Genomic DNA, 22,488 nt, shown 5'->3' with positions numbered 1-22,488 from the left:
TAACATTAATCACACAAAAAGACAAACCGACACACAAAACACAAAAAACAAGGGGAGCGGTAGACAAGATGGGGAGAGAGGGGGAAGGACACAAAAGAGAGGGGGAAGGACACAAACACAACATTTGAGAGCAGGGACATCGGGAGGACTTGGGGGGAGGTGGGAGAGGATTAAAACATATGAACACTGCAAGGACTCTGGGGTGAATTACCGGGGGTAGAAAAGATCAAGGTTTTCGATGGGGGAAGATAAGAGATGGTGGTGAACAGCTGTTTTAAAGACCTGGAGGGAGGAGTGGGATTGAAGGGAGTGGGGGAGTTTGTTCCAGAGGCGGGAGAAAAGGGGAATGAAAGAGTGAAGGTGAGCAGAGAGCCTAGACTTTGGCAGTTTAACCAGAAGAGGGTTGCAGGCAGATCTTGTGCGACCTGAAGGAATATTGGGGGGACAGAGCACAGAGAGAGCTGGGGGAGCAAGGCCGGAGAGGAGTCGGTAGAAGACAGAAAGACCACCAACCTGCCTGCGGTGAGTGAGTGAAAGGCCCTCGGCGTTGACTACATCGCAGGAGATTCCAATGATTCTGAAAGCTTTGGCCTCAACAGCGTGAAGCCGAGCAAGGTGTGAGGCAGGAGCACCAGCCCAGAGGGGGGAACAGTATTCCATTGAGCTGCGGATGAAAGCCTTGTATGTGGTGAGGAGCTCAGGTGTGCCAAGGAAGGACCGCACGACGGAGGATGCCCAGTCGGCGACTGGCTTTGGAGGCCAGCTTGGAAATGTGGTTTTCCCAAGAAAGATCATGGCAGATAGTGAGACCCAAAAGCTTGAGCGACAGAACTTCTTGGAGAGGATTGTTGAGAAAGTAGATGGGAGGGTTGTCCAGTCGGTCCTTTCGGAGAGACATTGTAAGAGTGTGAGATTTGTCAGGATTGAAAGACATGTTCCACTTGTTTGACCAGTCTGTGATTTTGTCCAGGTCTGCAGAGAGTGAGGAGGCTGCAGACTGCCGATCTGAGGGATGAGGAATGGAGCGACAGAGAGTAGAGTCGTCAGCAAAGAGATAGAGAGGATTTTCAAGAGAGTCAGAGAGATCATTGATGAAGACCAGAAAAAGCACAGGGCCCAGAACACTACCTTGGGGAACTCCAGCCTGAACAGGAAGAGGAGATGAGAGAAACCCATTCAGGGCCACACGTTGACTACGACCAGAGAGGAAGTCCGCCAGCCATGCGTGGAGATTTCCATGGATACCAAAGGAGGAGAGTTTGGAGAGCAGAGCAGGGTGCCAGACAGTATCGAAGGCACGTGAAATGTCAAGGGAGACAGCTCTAATTTCCTGTTTGGCGTTGAGGACCTCCATCCATTGTTGAGAAAGCAGAAGCAGCATGTCCAGAGTAGAGTGACCAGGTCTGAAACCAAATTGATGATCAGAGATCAAGCCATTGGAGAAGAGGAAAGATTTAATATCTGAAGCAATGATGGATTCCATGACTTTGCTGATAATTGGGAGAAGGCTGATTGGTCTGTAGTTGCTGGGATCTGTTTTTGCACCTTTTTTGTGCAAAGCGGTGATGTTGGCTGATTTCCAAGCAGATGGCAGATGACCTTGAGCAAAAGAGAGGGTGAAGAGAACAGAAAGAGGGAGTGAAAGTGCAGAAGAACATGATTTTAGGACCCGTGGGCTGATGCCGTCAGGACCAGTTGCAGAATCAGAGTCGAGGGTTGCCAGAAACTTTTCCACCTTGTCAGGAGGAAAGGACACAGAGTCCAGGAGCAGCTGGGTACGACTGGGTACGGTGGGTACAGAGAGGGATGGGTTTGGGACACAAGATTTAGAGGCAAACACAGAGTTGAGGCATTCAGCTTTTTCACGTGCGGAGTCAGCCGTTAAGCCGTTTGAGGTGAGGGAGGGGATGGAGGGGGAACAAACACCAGAAACAGATTTGACCAGACGCCACCAGGATTTGGAAGAGGGAGACAGATAAGAGAGTTCGGTGTTGAGAATGGTGAGATATTGTTTCCTGGCTCTCCTGAGGGTGGACACACACTTGTTTCGGGCTTTGTGAAAGGAAATGAGATTTCCTTCCGTTGGATTTGCTTTCCAGGAGACGAAAGCAAGTTGTTTCAGGGCAACAGCCTCACCACAAGATTCCGTGTACCATGGACGGGAGGAAGGGTATGACAACTGAAGACGAGATGGTATAAATCTGTGCATGAGAGAGAGCAATTTACTTTGAAAGAATTCCCAGGATGAGTTGATGTCAGAGGCGGTAGAGATGGGAGACCAGTCCAGATGATTGATGGCTGCTTGAAGACCGTGCCAGTTGGCCTGAGTGAAATGCCAGACTCGTCGACGCTGAGGAGGCTCTCTGAGAATGGTCAGAGAGATGTCCACTTTGACAAGCACATGATCAGATGAGCCGATTGGAGCAGAAGAAGAGCAGCAGACATTTTCAGGGAAGTTTGTCATAACCAAATCCAGAAGAGAAGATGCTCCGTTGACTGAGATCCGGGTCGGGAAATTGACAGATTGTGTCAGTCCCAGTGAGTCGCAGAAGTCCTTTGCTGAAGAGCCATGGCTGGTGAGAGAGGTACCCACACCCAGCCAACTGGCATGGTGACAATTGAAATCACCACATATGAGGAAGAGAGAGTTGGGATGGGTAGATAGAAGTTGGTCCATATTATCAGACAGTGAGATGTAGATGGAGTCATCGCTGATTGGTGGACGGTACAACACACATATGAACAAAAGGTGGGAGCGAAGGGGAAGCCGTAGCCAAAGGTATTCCTGGGGGTGAGGTGGAGAGAGGGCAGTGGAGGGCGAGTGAGGAAGAGTTTTTTATAAAGATAGCAACCCCACCTCCAGGACGAGGCTCAGGTCTATCATACCGGAGGAGGGAGTAACCTGGGAGAGATACCAAGGCATCAGAGACATCATGAAGGAGGAAAGTTTCTGTTAAGCAGATCACATCTGGTTTGTCAGAAGCAACCTGTATGGAGAGGTCAGTCAAGTTTGAGCGAAGGCCCCGGATGTTTGAGGTCCATACCGTTAATGAAGAGGAAGGGGGAGCATCGGTTCCAGAACAGGGGGGGGAGGGTAGGGTAAGATGTGGAAGAGGAGGAAGAGGTAGGGAGAGCTGTTGAAGGTGTGTCAGAGATTTCAGAATAGCTTGGAGAAAGGGAAGAATGGGGCGGACAAAAGGTTTGATGGAGATTGGGTGAGGCACAGTGAGGTGTTATTTGAGGAGGGGGAAGAGCAAGGCAGAAGGTTTGGGGAGATGAAGGTGAAAGTTGGAAGGAGGAAGAAGCAGGGAGGATGCTTTGAGGAGGAGGGGTGAGAGGGGAGTCTAGGAGGGGAGGAGCGAGGGAGAGTCTCGGAGGGGAGGGGTGTGGGGGGAGTTTAGGAGGGAGGGGAGGGAAGGGGCAAGGGGGGAGATTTGAAAGGGATGGGTGATGGGGAGGATTTGGAGGGGAGGGGTGAGATTGGATTTTGAAAAGTGTACGATTCATGGGAAACGAACATTTTTTGCAAAATGAGTTTGAGACCTTCGAGTCAAAAATACGTTTGAGGACACTGGAGGAGGGATGGAGTTCTGGATAGTTTAGGGAATGTAGAAAGGAGGAACTGTAAAAGATGGTATTATATATATTTTTTGGAATGAATAGATTTGGTGAGCAAGACGAAAGCATCCTTTTGTAGGAAAAGAAGAAAAGGGTGTTATAATATATGAGAGAAAATAGTTGTTCAGGGGAGAGATTATACATTTCTAACCGCGTGATCGCGAACGAAGAATGAACGAACAAAAAGAACAAATAAACGAATAAGACCTGGGATGGAAATAGTTTTTTTTGGGTTTTTTTTTTTTTTCCTTTTTTTGTGAGTACAGATATTAAACAAGGAGGTACGGGGTGAACGACTGGGATGAAACAGTGAACGAACATAATTTCAGCGCATTCGACGAATCGCTGAGAGAAAAACAAACCACAAGGTCGGAGACGGTACGGTAGTCCAAGCCTACGAGTGCTAGGCCGCAGAATACTCGATACCATTAACCGACGATTGTGTATACATGTACGAAAAATTAGCACCGAAAATTTTCCAAAAGGTACGCTATAGGTACATACACCGAAAGATAGATACAGTCTCGACAAAAACACGATTGAGAAATATCACTTGGCTTCGAAAGCGTGAGCGCATGGAGCAGCTTCGAAAAGACGTGACCTCGCCGTGATCTCGCGAGACTTCCGCCAATTAACCGAATTGCGGAATTGTTTTCAAACTAAACATAAAGCCGGTGGGCAGCATTTTTATATACAAGCACAAAACCAACCTTATTTACAATTCTATGACCCAGGACCTGTCCTTTTTGGAAAGAAGATTGGAGGGGAGAGAAAGCACAGCAATGCACAAAAACACATTCAAAAGTCACATTTCATTTGCTGTTGGTGTCTGGCATCTTCTATCTTCGGTGTGCACATATCGAACCGGCAAGCCCCCGGACCGGCATACAGGCCATTCTTTCTCTTCGGGGCTTAATAAGCTCACAATCTTCTCGGCCCTAGCACACAAAAATGAAGAAAATGCACAACAAGTGTGTTCGTTTATTTGCCACCAGGGCCAACCCTATGTGGTCCGACTGCGTGACATTGATGCCACGCAAAACAAGTGGTCCGAAGATGCAAGGTGGGTTTGCAGCAAAGTGCTTCACAGCAGAAGTGTAAGGCCACAAAACTTGTGGTCCATAAGTGCAATGTGATAATGTGCAGCAAAGTGTGTAGCAGCAAGGTTCTGCACAGGTGTAGCAATGTGCAGCTGCACAGTTCCACATCCAAAATGGTCCTGGGGTGGGGGGGAGACACAAAGCACCACCAGCAAAGCGGAAAGGGCACAGAGGTACACAGCAATACAAGGTAATGCAGCATGAGGGGCGCGGAAGAGCGAGCAGAGCAAGCTCGTCCCTAACCGTCCGTGCCCCCCCAACGTCAGCTTACACTACCCTTGCCCTTCCCTGTATTTACAAATTCAAATTCGTCTCTACGTCCTGTCTCCCATATCCCCCTCTATTCCAAATTCGTCTCCCAATCCCTCCCTGGAAGGAAGGAATGGAACAAACACATTGTCTCATCACGTCATGATGCGTCTTACTCACTCAACAGTTTACAAAGCCTTGGTGCTGGTGTGGAGCTTCGTCCTCGTCGGTGCATGGATGTGGATGGCGTGAAGGGATTTCTCTTCCTAACTACTCCAATGACATTAACTTTTAAATTAACCCGGGGTCATACACTGCCAATCCGCCATCTTTAAACTATGTGGTTCTAAAAACCGAATTCCCCATTGACCACTCTGCGGTGCCCTACGAATTTGGGTCTCACTCCACAATTTTTCACTCTGTGCCCTTGCACAATTTCGGGGCTGGGTCGTGTGGCTCTACTAGCAGGTCCAACTACCTGCGCACCTCTACTGAAGTCGCCACCCGAGCTTACCTGCTCCTGCGACTACCTAAACTGGGGAAGGCCCTTCCTGGCTCTTTACCCCCTGATGCCCTCCTTCGCATTGGGCTACCCGGGTCCTTCCCTTGGATCCTCGGGCCCCACTGAACAACTCACGACTACCCTAACTGGCTCCCGGAGCCTACCTGCGGCCTCACCTGGCCGACAAAGTACCAGTGGCGGAGTGCCCCTATAACCATACGCACCAATTAAGCCACACGCCCAGACATTTCACTGACTCATGCACCCTCCAAAGCACTACCTTGCCACTACCTGCACCACAGGTGTCAATGTCCAAACAATTTACCTGAGCCCTCTACCTAACTTTACACTACCCCCCCCCCGGGCATTCATGAATGGGTCCATCTCCCCCCATTCACTCCTTCGCACCATGCATTCCACACCTTTTATTCCACACCAAATTTGCACACCTTTTGTTTCGCACCCCAAATTTGCACACCTTTCATCTTGCACACCATGCAAGTGAATTCACACTACTACTTCCTATTCACCTCAACACAACTCCATTTGTCTCAATACACAAATCCTCATACATACAGCATCATCTAGCTAGCTAACTGCTTTTCCCCTAAAACTCGTGCTTCCCCGTCATCCCATTAAACTAAGCACTCCCTTCGTCATTATCAACCATCTAATATCTCTACGTCCCCTCTACAGTACAAATGTCTCTACTTAAATCTTGTACCTACTGTCCTCTAAATTCCCTAACGATTATCCTTGCCCGCCCTCGGCTAGCTTCGGTGCCCCATGGAGGTAACCATCGCTGGCACCTCCATGTGCCTATCACTGCCATCCCCCTAATCTAATGCTCATGAGCCCGGATGAGGAGTTGTAAAACTACCATTCCTTCATGCAGGGTACCATTCCCCAACACTATTGCTATTCGTCCACTCCACTCGAGCCTCTCCGGGTGGAAATACATCGCCATTACGGCTCGACCTCGAGAGGCCGAGCGATCCGTGCGGGTGGTTGGTCTACTGTAGGTTGGGTCTGTCCGGCATTTTTGATCCTGGGGAGGAGGCATGGAAGGGCCGAGGTTCAGAGCGCCATCCCGACGTGGGGCCTCGCGGTCCCACACACGATGGCCCCAACCGCCCACGGTCGGAGCACCGCACCCGCCAGGGGGCACGGCTCCGTACTCTCCTACCTCCCCTTGAACCTTGCCGATCGCCTTTCCCGCCTAGGCGCGGCACCAACCATACAGGGCGGGGCCGGCACGAATCGTGCACGGCGGTCCTTGTGACACGGCCGTGGCATCGATCCCCGCCGGTCCCTGCCGCACACAAAGCGCACAACTCACCGAGGGCTCACGTCGGCTATACGTCGCGCTAAACGCTACCCCTGTCTGCGTCGATGCTTGAGCCGCGCTCTCACCACACGCGACCCCCTCCACACTCGCACACCGCGGCGCTCCAGCGCCTCGCATACACTCCCTACATTCTGTTACAGCACACTCTGATGCACACCACCCAGGTGCACTCACGCCGTTCGCACACTCCATTACACACTTTTCCTCCACACACTTCTTTACCGCACACTTTTCTGTTACACACTCCGTAACACAATCGGCCATCACACCCTCCCGCATACCCTGGCGCACACTCTTCCGTTACGTACTCCGTAACGTCCATGGGTGTGCACTCATGGTACACACCCAATAACACGCTCTGGTGTGCACTCCTTCGCACACTCTCCAACACGCTCTGGTGTGCATTCTCTCTCACTCTCCTCGGCCATCGCACACTCTTTTTCCATACACCCTTCTCCTGCACATTCCGTCATACACTCGCGCTCCGGTGCACACTCTTCTCTCACACACTCACGCTCCGGTGCACACTTTTCTCTCACACGCGCGCCATTTGCTCTCGTACACCGTACCATGGACCTTCCACGACTGCCCGGGTTTCGTCTCGATCCCAAGCGCGCCAAAACCCTTTTCCCGCCAAACACATTCCCGCTCACCTTAGGGACCTTCTTCTCCGGCAGCAGCACCTGCAAACTTTTATTGGGGTTCTCAAGCACGTCAGCACGATGCAAACACGAACTTTGTGTGCAATCCATTTCCTTCTCCCGTGATTTCTTTCCTGATTCTGCCGTCTCTTCGGCCCCAATTTCAACTATAATCATTTATTCGACGACAGCCGGCGCGCATGAAATTTTCTTGTCCAATTCGGTGGCCGTCGGCTTCTCTCCACCCCGTGTCGCGATCTCTATTCCCTCGGTCAACTTAGCAGCACTCTACTCTAGCTCGCTCCCTACGCACACCGCATATGTGATATATATATCACACATACACACATACACACATACTGTACCATGATTGGAAGTGAACTGGTCGGTCTCTCTTCTTCTCTTCTTCTCTTCTTCTCTCCAACGCCAGGTACCTTTGCTAATAGAAGCTAAAACGATCACCAGTGAATCATTTCGTGCTGCATGGTATTGTCTCGTAGCCTCCATGTCAATTGCTCATCCACAACTGCAGGTGACATGGAGTTTGAAACCGTGGAGAGCCTTCTGCAGATGGCTTAAATTTAATGGAGATTTCACCCGAGCGATATTTGGTATCTTCCCCTATTCTGAACATGCTCTGAAGTCGAAACTATGTTTATCAGTTTGGAAATCATCACCAATTTGACCCTCAGACCCTAGAGTCGAGACTTACTCTCGAGGCTCAATAATCCAAAAGTGTCGGCACACGGGAAAGATGGCAGCAAACGATGTACGTCGGCTTAAAAAATCTAAATAATTCCTCGTCCACCAAGTTTTGTCACAACTCATCCACAACCTTTTGCAATATCGTGCTGTACATCGTTTTTATCTCAATGGTGAAGAATCACTTAGAAAAAGTAAATTATTGTATCCTGATTTGGATCTTCACCAAAATCGAATTGACTCCTCCTCCTCACATACCCAACCTGCCACCAAATTTAGTCCTAATCCGTCCACAACTTTGAGATATCCTGTTCACAGACAAGAGCAGACAAACAAACAAACAAGCAGACAGACACAGACGCATAACCTCCACCACCAAATGAAGACTGAATCCTGGACAAAGACAGATGATTAACAAGCCCAATGCTTAAACATTAAACAAGTAAACAGGATTCGTACCTTAACAAATAAACTTCAAACATTAAACTAGTGTGAACATCTTCCTTTATCACCCTTTATCTTAACCCTGATATATGGATGTATTGTTGATATTTGCATATTGCAAGACTGAGAAGTCACACTTGTACCAAGTTGTACAAGGGAACTCTGGCAAGCTTGTGATGATAACTTAAGGTATTATGGATTGCAGACGTGCTTGATTAGAGGATGTGACACGTGTTAACGTCCTGTGGGAGGAATTGAATTGACGATCTGAAGGAGCGCATTTTGGCGAAAGTGGTTGGCACTCATTGGACCTGGGAAGAGAAAACCAGTAATGTAGAGAGAGAGAGAGAGAGAGAAGAAAAAAAGAAGAAAAGAGAAGTTCAGCCATGAAGAAGAAGAAGAATCAGCTTCTAAAGAAGAAGAAGAAAAAAAAAAGAAGAGTATCCATGGAAATCTCCATGCATGGCTTGCGGACTTCCTCTCTGGTCGTAGTCAACGTGTGGCCCTGAATGGATTTCTCTCATCTCCCCTTCCCGTTCAGGCTGGAGTTCCCCAAGGCAGTGTGCTGGGCCCTGTGCTTTTTCTGGTCTTTATCAATGATCTCTCTGACTCTCTGGAAAATCCTCTGTATCTCTTTGCTGATGACTCCACTCTCTGCCGCTCCATTCCTCTTCCCTCAGATCGGCAGTCTGCAGCCTCCTCACTCTCTGAAGACCTGGACAAAATCACAGACTGGTCAAACATGTGGAACATGTCTTGCAATCCTGACAAATCTCACACTCTTACGATGTCTCTCCGAAAAGACCGACTGGACAACCCTCCCATCCACTTTCTGAATAATCCTCTCCAAGAAGAAAAAAAGAAAAGAAAAAAAGAAAGAAGGTGCACGGTGAAGGTGCGCCTCTGGAGGGCGCCGTTATACAGTTTGGCGGGAAGAGCACCCTTGCCCACTGTACACGCTTCTGATATCAACTGGAGAGCGAGATTCGGGCTTCGACCGGATTTCGTTCCATCGACCGCTGGAGCGAATCCCATTCGCCTTGGGAAAAGTCATAGAGACATTGAGGAGTGTCAGTTCATTTGCTGGCAGAGCAGTGAGTCACTTGACTTTATATAAGATATATATAGAGTGCACTCTTAATGGCCATTTGCTGTACCGTATTACCTGTGTGTGATTTATAATACAAGTTTGTTCATTTATAATCATTGGTGTGGTTTCACTATTGATTTTCAACACAGGGTAATATATTTTTCTGCCGGGGTTCCTCTCGGGGTTCGGAGGTTACCGAGACCAGGAGATTATAGAGGACCCTGTAACATTTGCAAACAGTTCATGAACAATAAACCTTTTGAAGACAATAATAGTACATAGAATCAGAAATATTTGAAGTGGAGGAAAACCACAACAACGGAAGTGACGAATCCGTAACAGAACCCACACTTGTAAATATAACATCATTAAAGGTTAAAGGTAGCACCCCATAGGTAGGCCACAAGCAACAAGTAGGTCACCTTAGGACATCAGTTATTTCTTAGTATGTGTTTAGATAAGGCCATTCCCAATAGTTGCATCTGCGTTGCATTAAACAAATAAGAGTTGGCCCCTTTCATTCATTTTGGCAGCCTCCCTCCAAGCGATGCCATTAAGCGATCTCCAGTCTGTGCCCCATCGGCCCTCCCAATTTTTACGCTCCTTTGCCAGCAGCCTTCGCTGCCCTTGGGCTCGCTCAACCCAGCCAAAAGCCACGAGGTGAAGCCCGGAAAAAGGGGGCGGAGCGCTAGGATGGAGGTGCGGCCACGTCACCCAGCCATCAAGGCGGGGCCGGTAAGCCATAACCAGCCAACCAGGGCTGGAGTGAGATCGCCTGACAGGCGTGGTTTGGGCTTCGAGAGCGTTCGCTGGCTTGGTTTATAAAATCGCGCACGCAAAGCCCTTAAAGAGGACTGATGCGCTTTATCGGAGGACTCGAGAGTAGATGCGCTTTACCAAGAGAAGGACTGTGCAGAGAGGACTGCCTGAGCTCGCTCGCATTAAAGAGGACTTGGAAGGTTGGCTTATTGAGGACTTATGAGAAGGACTCGCTGGGGGAAAGTTGACATTCATAAAGGACTCGTTGGAGAGCACGCTAAAGAACCCGCGTTATGAGCTTTGATTGAGGTGGCTGCTTTGGGAGGACGTGTGCGAAAAGCGCTACGTATAACTGCCAGTATACCAACCTTCCCCCGTCACGATAATTGTCCGCTACGCGCTTATGCTACGCGGAGAGCTGTCTGCCGCCCACCTTCATCGCCTGGTACGGGTTGAGGACCGGAGCCGGACCGTAGCCTGAACACCATCGCCGGACCTTCCACCCTCCCATCTGCATCCCCGCGTGAATCTGAAGTCTGAGACCGAATCTGAGAGCGATCGGGCCCGAGTCCAAGGGAATAAGTTAAGACTGTCTAAGGCTGCCCTGTGTACTTTTCCTTCCTCTTTCTTTCTTGTACATTCTTTCGTTTTCCTCTTCTTGTACAAATTGTGAATAAATCACCGTGTTCTTCCTGGTTTCTCCTTAATCCGATCGCCCTAGTCTTTTCTCCATTGGGTGAACGTGGCACGATCCCAACCGCTATAATCGGGTTAGCCATTGTTAGCTCGGATCGCGGATTGCTATCCGCTCGGCAATATTCCATCAATATCCGTGATTCGGGCGGGAGTTATTCCCTTGCTTCACGGTCGGTGGTAGTACTTAGGTAATAGGACTAAAACTCGACCAACAACCCGATTTACCACCGACCGGAAGGAACGTGATAACTTCGGATCGCGTCGGGCAGATAAAAGGACAAGGGGATTAACCCCCCTCTTGATAAGGGGAGAGCCGACGTCGGAGATCCGCAACAATATATATAACAAAATATATATATTGTTGCGTGTTACCTCCCCAAACTCCGGTTACGGTGCCCCTCAGAGTCTCGAGAGAGAACGTGGCAGAAAGATTTGTTATTTTGAGTGTTCTAATAAACCATGGTAAAACAACACCAATGTAATTGCAGAACAAAACAAGGAATTGTATTAAGAACTCTCACATACACAATAATAACACTCTTTAAAAAAAGTACAACGAAAATCTCACTTTCATCAAATGAACAATACATATGATGGTTCCATCATTTCCCAATGCTCTCAAGGCAATAAACCCACGATACGCCAAACGTGAGTGGAAGGTAACATTGCCCAAAGTCCGTGCACAAATCCCAACGCTGGTTGAAGGTTGAAGTCGTGCAGAACGACGAGAACAGGCAGGTATCGGCACTGCGGCGGACAAGGAGTTACGAGGTGAGAGGTCGATATGGGAATTGAGCCGATATGGGAACCAACGGCAATAAACAGGATGATGTTGATATGGGAATCCCAACGACCAAACACGATGCACCAAGCGGATGGCCTCTTCGAGGGCAAAATGGCAAATCGGCCTGTAATTGAGGCTCTTGCTTTCCCTCCAACAATAGCTCATGCTTGGTAATAAAACCTGAGACGCAGGTAATAAAACCAATTGCGATTGCAATATAGGACGATGTCGCAGGCAAACCCTTTTGCAGGACGCCTCAACTCATTCGCGACTAATATCAAAAAAGTCCGCTCGCAGTCTTGATGTGACTTACGGCTGTATCTCTCTCGTAGCAGTCTCCTCTTCCAGCCCATCTCTCCTCTCTCTCCTCTTCTGGTTTCTTGGCCGCGTCTTCCTTTTTCCTTCACAAACATTTATTTTTACCTTTTACTAAATTCATCTCCATTTCACACTAAAATCTTAACAACAATATTACCTGAAACTAAAAATCCTACAAGTATATAATAACAAAGGCGGAAGTTACGAATCCGTAACAATATATGTATATATATATTGTTGGGGATATGGGAATCGTGTGTGTAATTTGGTGTAAATTTTCCCCTTTTGAATGCTGTAACTCTAGTATAAAGATCAGAGGTCACCCTTAGTTAATTCATCGCATACACGGAGCAAATCTTAAGTTCCCCTCGTAGTTATGTCCTTAATACATGTTAGTATAAGGCTCTGTGGTCCACTAGTTCATTGCGTTGCGTCAATTAAATAAGATAGATCCCCTTTCATATCCCAAAGCTGCCATTGCCAACTGAATTTGGCGGTTTGTCTGCAATTGCCGCCATTACGGCGAGGTAATCTTGGAGGAGAAAGGCGTGTCTCCACCTCGTCATCGGGGGGGGGGGGGGGGAGGGGGGGAAGGAGTCAGCCAAGCGCGAGGAACAAGGCGTGGCTTTGCCAACGCCTCATCAAGAGGGGCGGGATCGGTGAGCCCTCACACCAATCAAGGCCGAGGCGAGCTCACCGAGGGGCAGATCCAACGCACGCGGGTTGATCCCAAAAGCACGTCATAAAAGGGCAAGCACGGGGTTTTTTATAGGACAGAAGCGGACACGAATGGTTACGTGCGCGGACTGCCTCAACGTGCTGCCCCCTTGCGCTGGAACTTGCGCCGCCTCGTGTCGTCTTGGGCCCTGCTGACTGCGGAATCGACGCGAGAAAAACCAGCATCACGCCACCGGCCCTGACACATTCTCGAAGCGGTCTCCCTGGACCATGCCCCGTCCTGCTGGCATTCAATCCAATCGGCCATTTCCCCCGTGTAAGTGTGCCCGTTTGTCCGTCTTTCATGTTGTCTTGGGGTTATAAGTAAGACTTCATAGATAAGCTAATAATATTGCACTGTGTCTCCTTGCTCCTTTCTGTTCAGTTATTTTCTTATCCTTCCCATTCTCCTTGGTTATTTTTGGTCTTGTTAATAGTTCGCAATAAATCATATTTGTTCTTCCTACTTCTTCTTCTTCTCTTCTTCACATTCGGTCGCTTTAGTGATTTCCTTCATTGAATACCTGTGGCACGATTTGGCCAACGTTTAGGATCGGATTTAGTACTGTTAATGGCTCGAATTTCGGGTTGCTAAAACCGCTCTGCAACTAGTCCATCTAAAACCGGGGTTCGAGCGGTACTTGTCTCCCTGGTCTGCGGAGGGACGGATAAAGGTATTCGGGATAAACCCTGGACCCATAACCCTGATCCGTTCCATCCCGCGGGAGAGCGTTACAAGTACCAGGACCGGGGAGACGGCCAGCTTAACAGGACAAGGGGCTAATCACCCCTTGCTAACGGGAGAGCCGTCCCCCCGAATCCGTAACAATATATATATATATATATATATATATATATATATATATATATATATATATATATATATATATATATATATATATATATATATATATATATATATATATATATATATATATATATATATATATATATATATATATATATATATATATATACATATATATATATACACACACACACATACAGTGATCCCTCATTTATCGCGGGGGTTACGTTCCAGAACCCCCCGCGATAGACGAAAATCCACGAAGTAGCGACCATATTTTAATTTTATTATTTATATATATTTTAAAGCTTTATGACCCTCCCCACACTCTTATTAACCTTTCCCATACTCTTATAAACACTCCCTATACTCTCAAACACTTTTTACACTCTTAAACATACGTAATTTTAACAACATATAAAATTCTAATGGGTACTCACCATTGAAGATACTGTAGCGACCCATGGGTTCCCCAAGCAAGACCAGCATTAGAATCTCCTTGCTCCAGCCGGTGACGTCACCGGCGGGGATCCCCAGCGCCAGAGTGGCTGGTCACGTGACCGCCAAAGCGTGCCGCGCGTGCGGGTATAATCAGCTACACCTGTTGATCACGTGACCACCAAGCACGCCACGCTTGAGAGGCGTGGCTTTCGGTTTCTGGTTGTGCTTTATAATTCAGCCCGATAAACGGGCTTTTCAGTGTTCCCGAGTTGGTTTTGAGAATAAATATCTTCTCGGACGAGTTTGTGTCTTGCCCGTCATTTCGTCCGTATCAAGCAAGAGCCCCGGCTCTTCAATACTACAACTTGCGTGATGAGGATGATGATGAATTAGCTGTGCAGTACTGATGATGAATTAGCTGTGCAGTACTGATGACGATGATGGTGATGACGATGATGGTGATGATGATGATGGTGATGATGATGATGAATGTACTGCACAGCCAGAAAGAGCATTACAGTTACCCATTACGTGGGTAACTAGCGCAAGTGGAAGCTGCCGCATCTGCGTTTTCCATACGCACGACTCTTTGTCTCTGTCTACTCTTCTACTGTACACTATGTACAGTATTTTATTTCTTGTAATATGTTTTAAATACTGTATTTTTCTTATTTTTTTACGTTTTTTAATTTTTTAGGCTAGAAAATGCTTATTTTACCACAAAAATATTTAAAATAATAGTATATAAAAATACATTTATACCGCAAAATCCCGCGATATAGCGAAAAATCCGCGATATAATTTTACATATACTAGTGAGAAAAACCCGCGATGTACCGAAGCCGCGAAAAGTGAACCGCGATATAGCGAGGGATGACTGTATATATATATATTGTTGTGGATATGAGGATTGTGTTTTTTATTGTGTTTTTTATTGCTGTATTCTGGACTCTCCTGCCTCCAGTCTGTGTATAAAGGTCAAAGGGCGTTCCCGTAGTTCATTCCATAAAGCATACACGGACACCATATATCCCTGTTCAATAGTTATATCCTTATTATGTGTATTAGTGTAAGGCTGTGTCTTCCATTAATTGAAATACTCCATTGCACCAAGTGAAATAAGAGTAGATCCCCTTTCATTCACATTCCCCTTCCAACAATTGCCAACTGTTCCCTCCGCGACTCCATTCGCCACGAGGTCGGCTTGGAGAAGAAAGAGAGAGGAGCTGCCGACTCCTGGGCGTGCCCGCCCATCGTCAAGGGCGGAGCCAGAGGGCCATGCCGACCAATCAGGGCCAAGGCGAGCTGACCGATGGGCGTGTCCTGGACACCAGCGGCTTGATCGCCTGAGGCGCTATATAGAGCGCGCGCGAAAGCAAGAGAGGAAGTTGTTGGACTGGGTTGGACTAAGAAAGAGAGAGGAGAGAAGGGGCGAAGCGAAGCAAAGAGAGAAAGAGTCCTGGAGTTTGTGAGAGAGGGAGAGAGAACCCGTCATGCCAGACCCCCCACCAGCGGCGTTGGCTCCACCAAGCAGCTCCGACCCGTTACCCCGCGCACACGACAGGATCGGTGGCATCGGCGGCCGTCGAGGTCCAGCCCGACGTCCCAGGCGGGATCAAGCTCCAGCCAGCTCCGTGCCTTCCTCCCCCTCCAGCCACCCACCTCCTGTCATTCCTGCCTGCAATTTCCCCATTCGTGTACGTGAGTTTGTTCTGTGTGTCTTGTCCCTGGGTTAATTAAGCTTGTTTCGATAAGCTAGCGATTTTCACTGTCTCTGATTTCTTCTGTATTTTATTTTCTTATCCTTCCTTCTTCCTTGGTTTCTTTCGATTGTGTAAATAGTAGGAATAAATTTAGTAGCATTTCCAACCTTTTTGCTTTGGTCTTCTTCTTCTTCACATCCTTTGCTTTAGTCTTTTCCCCATTGAATATCTGTGGCGCGATTCGGCCAACGTTCAGGAATCGGGTTAGTCGGGGTAACTGTTCGGGGGCAGTGGTCACTTTCGCTCGGCAAACAACATCCTAGCCGTGTCAGACTCAAGCTCACCTATATATATATATATGTATATATATATATATATATATATATATGATTATATATATGATTATATATATATATATATATATATATATATGATTATATATATGATTATATATATATATATATATATATATATATATATATATGATTATATATATATATATGATTATATATATATATATATATATATATATATATATATATATATATATATATATATATATATATATATATGATTATATATATATGATTATATATATATATGATTATATATATATATATATATATATATATATATATATATATATATGATTATATATATATATATATATATATATATATATATATATATACAGTGGAACCTTGACTTACGAGTGCCCCAACTTACGAGTTTTTCGAGATACGAGCCGTCGCTCGGGCGGTTTATTGCTTTGAGATGCGAGCCGAGATCCGAGTTACGAGCTTTCGCCACCCGGTCACGTGGTTATCTTGCCGTGCACGTACAGTACGTATCTCTGTCGTATAGCGCTGCATTTTTTTTTTTCGCATTTTGGTTATTTCGAGTTCACGCCGCCAGGTGGGTTCTGGTCACGTGGTTATCTTGCCGTGCACGTACAGTACGTATCTCTGTCGTATAGCGCTGCATTTTTTTTTTCGCATTTTGGTTATTTCGAGTTCACGCCGCCAGGTGGGTTCTGGTCACGTGGTTATCTTGCCGTGCACGTACAGTACGTATCTCTGTCGTATTGCGCTGCATTTTTTTTTTCGCATTTTGGTTATTTCGAGTTCACGCCGCCAGGTGGGTTCTGGTCACGTGGTTATCTTGCCGTGCACGTACAGTACGTATCTCTGTCGTATAGCGCTGCATTTTTTTTTTCGCATTTTGGTTATTTCGAGTTCACGCCGCCAGGTGGGTTCTGGTCACGTGGTTATCTTGCCGTGCACGTACAGTACGTATCTCTGTCGTATAGCGCTGCATTTTTTTTTTCGCATTTTGGTTATTTCGAGTTCACGCCGCCAGGTGGGTTCTGGTCACGTGGTTATCTTGCCGTGCACGTACAGTACGTATCTCTGTCGTATAGCGCTGCATTTTTTTTTTCGCATTTTGGTTATTTCGGAAAATTTCTTAGTTTTAACCATGGGGCCTAAGAAAGTGAGTGGCAAGTGCAGTGCTGAGAAGAAGAAGAGGATGATGTGCTTCGATATAAAACACGCAATCGTCGAAAAACATGAGCGAGGTGTCGAGGAGGACGTATATAACGGCAGAGGAGAAGAGCATGCCAGGCCACAACTTGTTCAGAATGCCGGCGATAGCTCGCCTTCTCTTTGTGGAAAACACGGTGAGATCCTTAACATCCAACAACTAATGGGACGCAAACGGGGCGCCCAGTTTAGCGGTACACACATTGATGAATCACCCTGCCTGTGATTCACCCATGACAGGTTATAGCTGGGTCGGGATTCAAACCCAGGCTGGACAGTTTAGACTTTAGAGTCAAGTGTGCGTACCTCCAGTCCAGGCCATCCTGCCAACTTGTATGCTGCATACAGGTGAAATATAAAGCGCGAGATATTTTTATATATACTGTATATTTTAAAAAAAATTGGTGTGGTTTTTGGCGGGCTGGAACGGATTAATAGCATTTCAATGCATTTCAATGGGGAAATTTGATTTGAGATACGAGCAATTTGAGTTACGAGCTCGGTCACGGAACGAATTAAACTCGTAAGTCAAGGTTCCACTGTATATATATATATCTAGCAGAAGTACCTGGCATTGCCGGGCGGGGGGGGGGAGGGGAGGGGGGGGGAGGGGAGGGAGGGGAGAAGAGGGTGAGGGATGGGAGGAGGGGGGGAGAGGGGGAGGGGTGGGGGGGGGGAGAGGAGAGGGGGGAGGGTATGGGGAGGGTGAAGGATGCCCTCCAGTACCGGCGTTGCCGGGCGGGGGAAGGGAGACCCGTACATTCCCAACCCGTACATTCGCCCTCTCGACTCAAGCTCACTCGGACAAAAGCCTCGCACAAATTACACCGTGAAGGCCCAATGGCCATGTCTATGCCACAAATCAAGTACGTGAGCGAGTCGGGCGCACTGAATTGAAAATATATAGAACGCTCATACTCCGTGAAAAGTGAAGCTACAATATTTTTGAAAAATTTCATTGGTTGCTAGGAGACGGCAGCATGTAAAAACCGTTTGAATATTTGCAATACAGTTTGATCCAGAGGTAAGTGGTATGGTCTTGCTGGTTGGTGGACACGATATGTGTAAGGGAAATTATTTTGGTGTCCTGTATCTGGTCGTGCTAGTTGGTGAACACGGTACATTTAAGGGAAATGATTTTCTGTCATTCTTCTGAGTGGTTGCTTCTCCTTCCCCGTATTTTTGTTCATTTTATTGTTTTTTTCCACTCTCTTGAGTTGTGGGCCTTCCTTGGGTGGTATTACATTTATCATCATCATCATTGGAATGTCTGTTGTAAAGATACGGACATCAAGTCCGTATCTTGACACAGAGAGCATCAAGCACCATCTTTTTATACCAGGCAACGACAACGGCAACGCACTAATGCAGACCTCGCTCGGCCCCGCCCACAGCAACCGCTCTCGACCCCGCCCATAGCTGCCTCGCTCGGCCCCGCCCACAGCGATCTCGCCCGGGCCCGCCCACAGCGACCTCGCTCGGTCCCGCCCACAGCGGCATCACTCCGCCCTACACGGCACTATTGATATATTATCTATCTATAATTCCAGTAATCTCTGTGTGTGTGTGTGTATGTGTGTGTGTATGTGTGTGTGTCGTTTGTCTGTGACCGCTGTTTCTCGACAACCACGGGTCCGATATACTTGAAACTTGCCAGGTATATTGCTGGGGACCCGAGGATGTGCCTTTTCAAGGTTTCATATTAATCGGAGAAGTAGTTACCGAGCTATGGCGATTTATTTACCAAACTCCGCAAGCCGTTCGCTTTGGACCAAACCATTTCATGTAAATAGAGGGGGGGGGATTGTCACCGTACTCGCAAGCCGTTCGCTTTGGCTTTGCGAATGGACCAAACCATTTCATGTAAATAGAGGGGGGGGATATAATTTTAGATATATATATATAGTACGGGCATGCCCTAGTTCGTACAATGCCGGGTACTTCTGCTCGCTGAAAACAAATCTATGTGAAACATGCTAAATCATGCTAAATGCTAATCATGCAGAAGTACCCGGCAAAAACGCAATCGCTCTGAAATACGTGCGAACGAAGTGAATGAGTTAATGGCGGCAACGAACATCACGTGATCGCTCTGAGCGAATCAGCGCGCTGCTCTGCTTCCGGTCAGATTCCGGTCATAATATTTCGCGCTGAGATAAAAATATGGTAAAAACATATTATGAAATAAATTTTTAGTTCAGCCATGTTCGTCCCAGGCTCAATGGCCATGTCTGTGCCAAATATCAAGTACGTGAGCCTCTCCGTTTAGGAGTCTATCGGTAACATTACACACACACACACACACGCGCACACACACACGCACACACAAACTGTGTTTTATATATATATATATATATATATATATATATATATATATATATATATATATATATATATATATATATATATATATATATATGTATGTATATATATATATATATATATATATGTATGTATATATATGTATATATATATATATATATGTATGTATATATATATATATATATGTATATATATATGTATGTATATATATATGTATGTATATATATATGTATATATATATGTATGTATATATATATATGTATGTATATATATATGTATATATATATGTATATATATATATATATATATATGTATGTATATATATATGTATGTATATATGTATGTATATATGTATGTATATATATATGTATATATATATGTATATATATATATATATATATATATATATATATATATATATGTATATATATATATATATATATATATATATGTATATATATATATATATATATATATATATATATATATAAAAATAAATTATATTGGAATTTTCCCTTGTTATGCTCATTTATTTTAATTTGCCTTTGGTCTTCAGCCACTGTTAAGATTAGTTTGTAAATATCTCTTCCTTCTAAAGGCTGATCAGAAACATGGTGCTTGATTTTGTGGGATTGGTTCTTTCCAGGTCATGGCAGAAAAATGTCCAATGCTTTAGATGAAGCACAATTATGTTATCTTTTGTTTGCTATGTGGCTTTATTGCCATTAACAGGGTAATTGATGTGTTTTGGACATTATCTCCATGGACACCTGACATTCTGCATCTGAGGTATATCATTTCTCGGCCAAAAAAAAAACGACAAATTCCTTCAATTTTTCCAACGTCCTTCAACTGCTTCATAAATACACATAAAAAGACTATTCTACTGAACATGGGATGGTTTGTCTCCCCTCCACCCACCCCTTCCTAGTTTTAAAAATAGCTCTCGCAATCTATCTGTGCATATCATCAACAGGTACAAAAAAGGTCAGAGAGCAATGTCACTGCTGTGCATTGTTTCCCATTGGAGGTTGGTTGTTCAGCAACGTCTCCAATTTGAAGGAGTTCCATCATTGAATCAAAGTTGGTTGATAGAGGGAGAGAGAACCTCAATTAGGGATGTTTTACCTGTGTGGAATGTTGTAAATGCACCAGGGAATACCAATCCTGACCATCAAAAATGTCCAAAAGTAAGAGGACTGCCAACCCTTTTGTGGATTGACTAAAATGATGCAAAAAAGCTGTACACAATCTTTTCTGCAATTGTCCGTGCATGTCATGCCATGAACTAACTGGCTTCCGAAGTGTTGAAATGTGGAAATGAGCTTTGTGAAGTGGCAGGTCCAGGTCAAGCCTACAATGTGTACAACAGTCCCTTCTGGGGGAGTTAGTGGGGTGTGTATGGTGCACAGGAAATGGTGTATTTCTCCCACTATCGGAATAAAAACTGTTTGCAGATGTTTTGATAAGGGTCTAGGAGTGCTAGGAGTGTACAGGAAGTACCCACGTTATATCTGGCTGTATGCCAAGGCTTGTTTATGTTCATTGAAATTGTCCCACAACGTGTGGAATTGTTTTATCTCGAATGAACACAAGTGCAGCATGGTGGACCCAATAAAGTCTCTAAAGACTGGTCCTAAAAAGGATATTAACTTTATTTTAACTGAACCAGCATGTTTCACCTGGAGTTTTCTTGCATGTGGTGGTGGGGAGTGATTTTTGTTTTGACAACAACCTACCACTTCCCCTTGTGTTTGCACTAATGCAGGTGTGAGGGAGGCTGAGCAGGGTGTGGCTTGAGGAAGCAGCATGAGTGAGTTGGAGCAGCTCCGACAGGAGGCAGAGCTGCTGAAAAGCCAAATTCGGGTAAGACATTGCATTAAAAGGGTTGCGGCAGTGATGCAAAGGCAGAGATTCTATGGAATCTCTCTACTTACTCTACATATTGTCACCGCACGCACGCGCGAATGTGTGCACTTAACAATCACACCGTACCATACACACTCGCCCTTCTTTGCCTTTGGCTTTGTTTCTAATACAGTAATACCCCGGTTTACAACAAAACGACAACAACAGCCATTTTAAGGCCATTTTCCCTGCTGGAGCGGGGATTAGCCTTGTGGGCCCCATGACGATATTCTCCATTTTGCCCTATTTTCTACATCTCCCCTTGTTAACCCCCTTTTACCCTGGTTTACCTATTCCTTTTTTACGTCGTTTTGCAAATACTACCGCTACCGATTTGCGTTGCCTCAAACCACACTTGCGCTGTTGACGGAATCAGTCCTTTCTCATATCCGTCGCATCGGCCTTCGCCTTCGCCTCCACCTCCACCTCCACCTCCACCTGCACCTCCACCTACCCTGTACACAAACTACAAACTACGTTGTGTCATGAATAAATATATGTGCGATAGAGTACAATATAATATCTATAGTATGTTGGTGTTTCTTTTGTAGTGTACATTACTTGCTGTCTGTTATTTTACCCTGTATAATTTGTGTTAGTTTACTGCGGTACACGAGTGTTTAGTGCAGTATTTTTAGCAATTGAATGTAATGTTGTGGGTATGTCTGATGAAGATGTGAGCATTAACGCAACTTCCCCATACACTCTACACCGTCCGTTGTCTGAGTTTGGCTCTTCTAGGCGTGCAAACTATGTTTCCTGATATCGTGGTGTTTTGTGAAGTTCATCCTGAAATA

The 22,488-nt window shown here is 45.9% G+C and overlaps 1 protein-coding gene across 2 annotated transcripts in view; it reads left to right on the top strand.

Moving 5' to 3' along the window:
• LOC137424575 (guanine nucleotide-binding protein G(I)/G(S)/G(T) subunit beta-1) overlaps positions 1-22,488 on the top strand; it is a 93,205-nt gene that overhangs the window by 28,524 nt on the left and 42,193 nt on the right. For both annotated transcript variants that reach the window (XM_068112163.2, XM_068112164.2), the window contains exon 2: positions 21,552-21,649. In XM_068112163.2, the coding sequence (XP_067968264.1) occupies positions 21,593-21,649 (57 nt within the window). In that variant the 5' untranslated portion in view covers positions 21,552-21,592. The remainder of the gene's footprint in view (positions 1-21,551; positions 21,650-22,488) is intronic.

Source organism: Myxine glutinosa, chromosome 4, assembly GCF_964187855.1.
Source record: "Myxine glutinosa chromosome 4, kmMyxGlut1.1, whole genome shotgun sequence".
Lineage (NCBI taxonomy): Eukaryota > Metazoa > Chordata > Myxini > Myxiniformes > Myxinidae > Myxine > Myxine glutinosa.
Note: the sequence above shows the minus strand (reverse complement) of the source record. Positions and strands in the feature narration are given on the sequence as shown.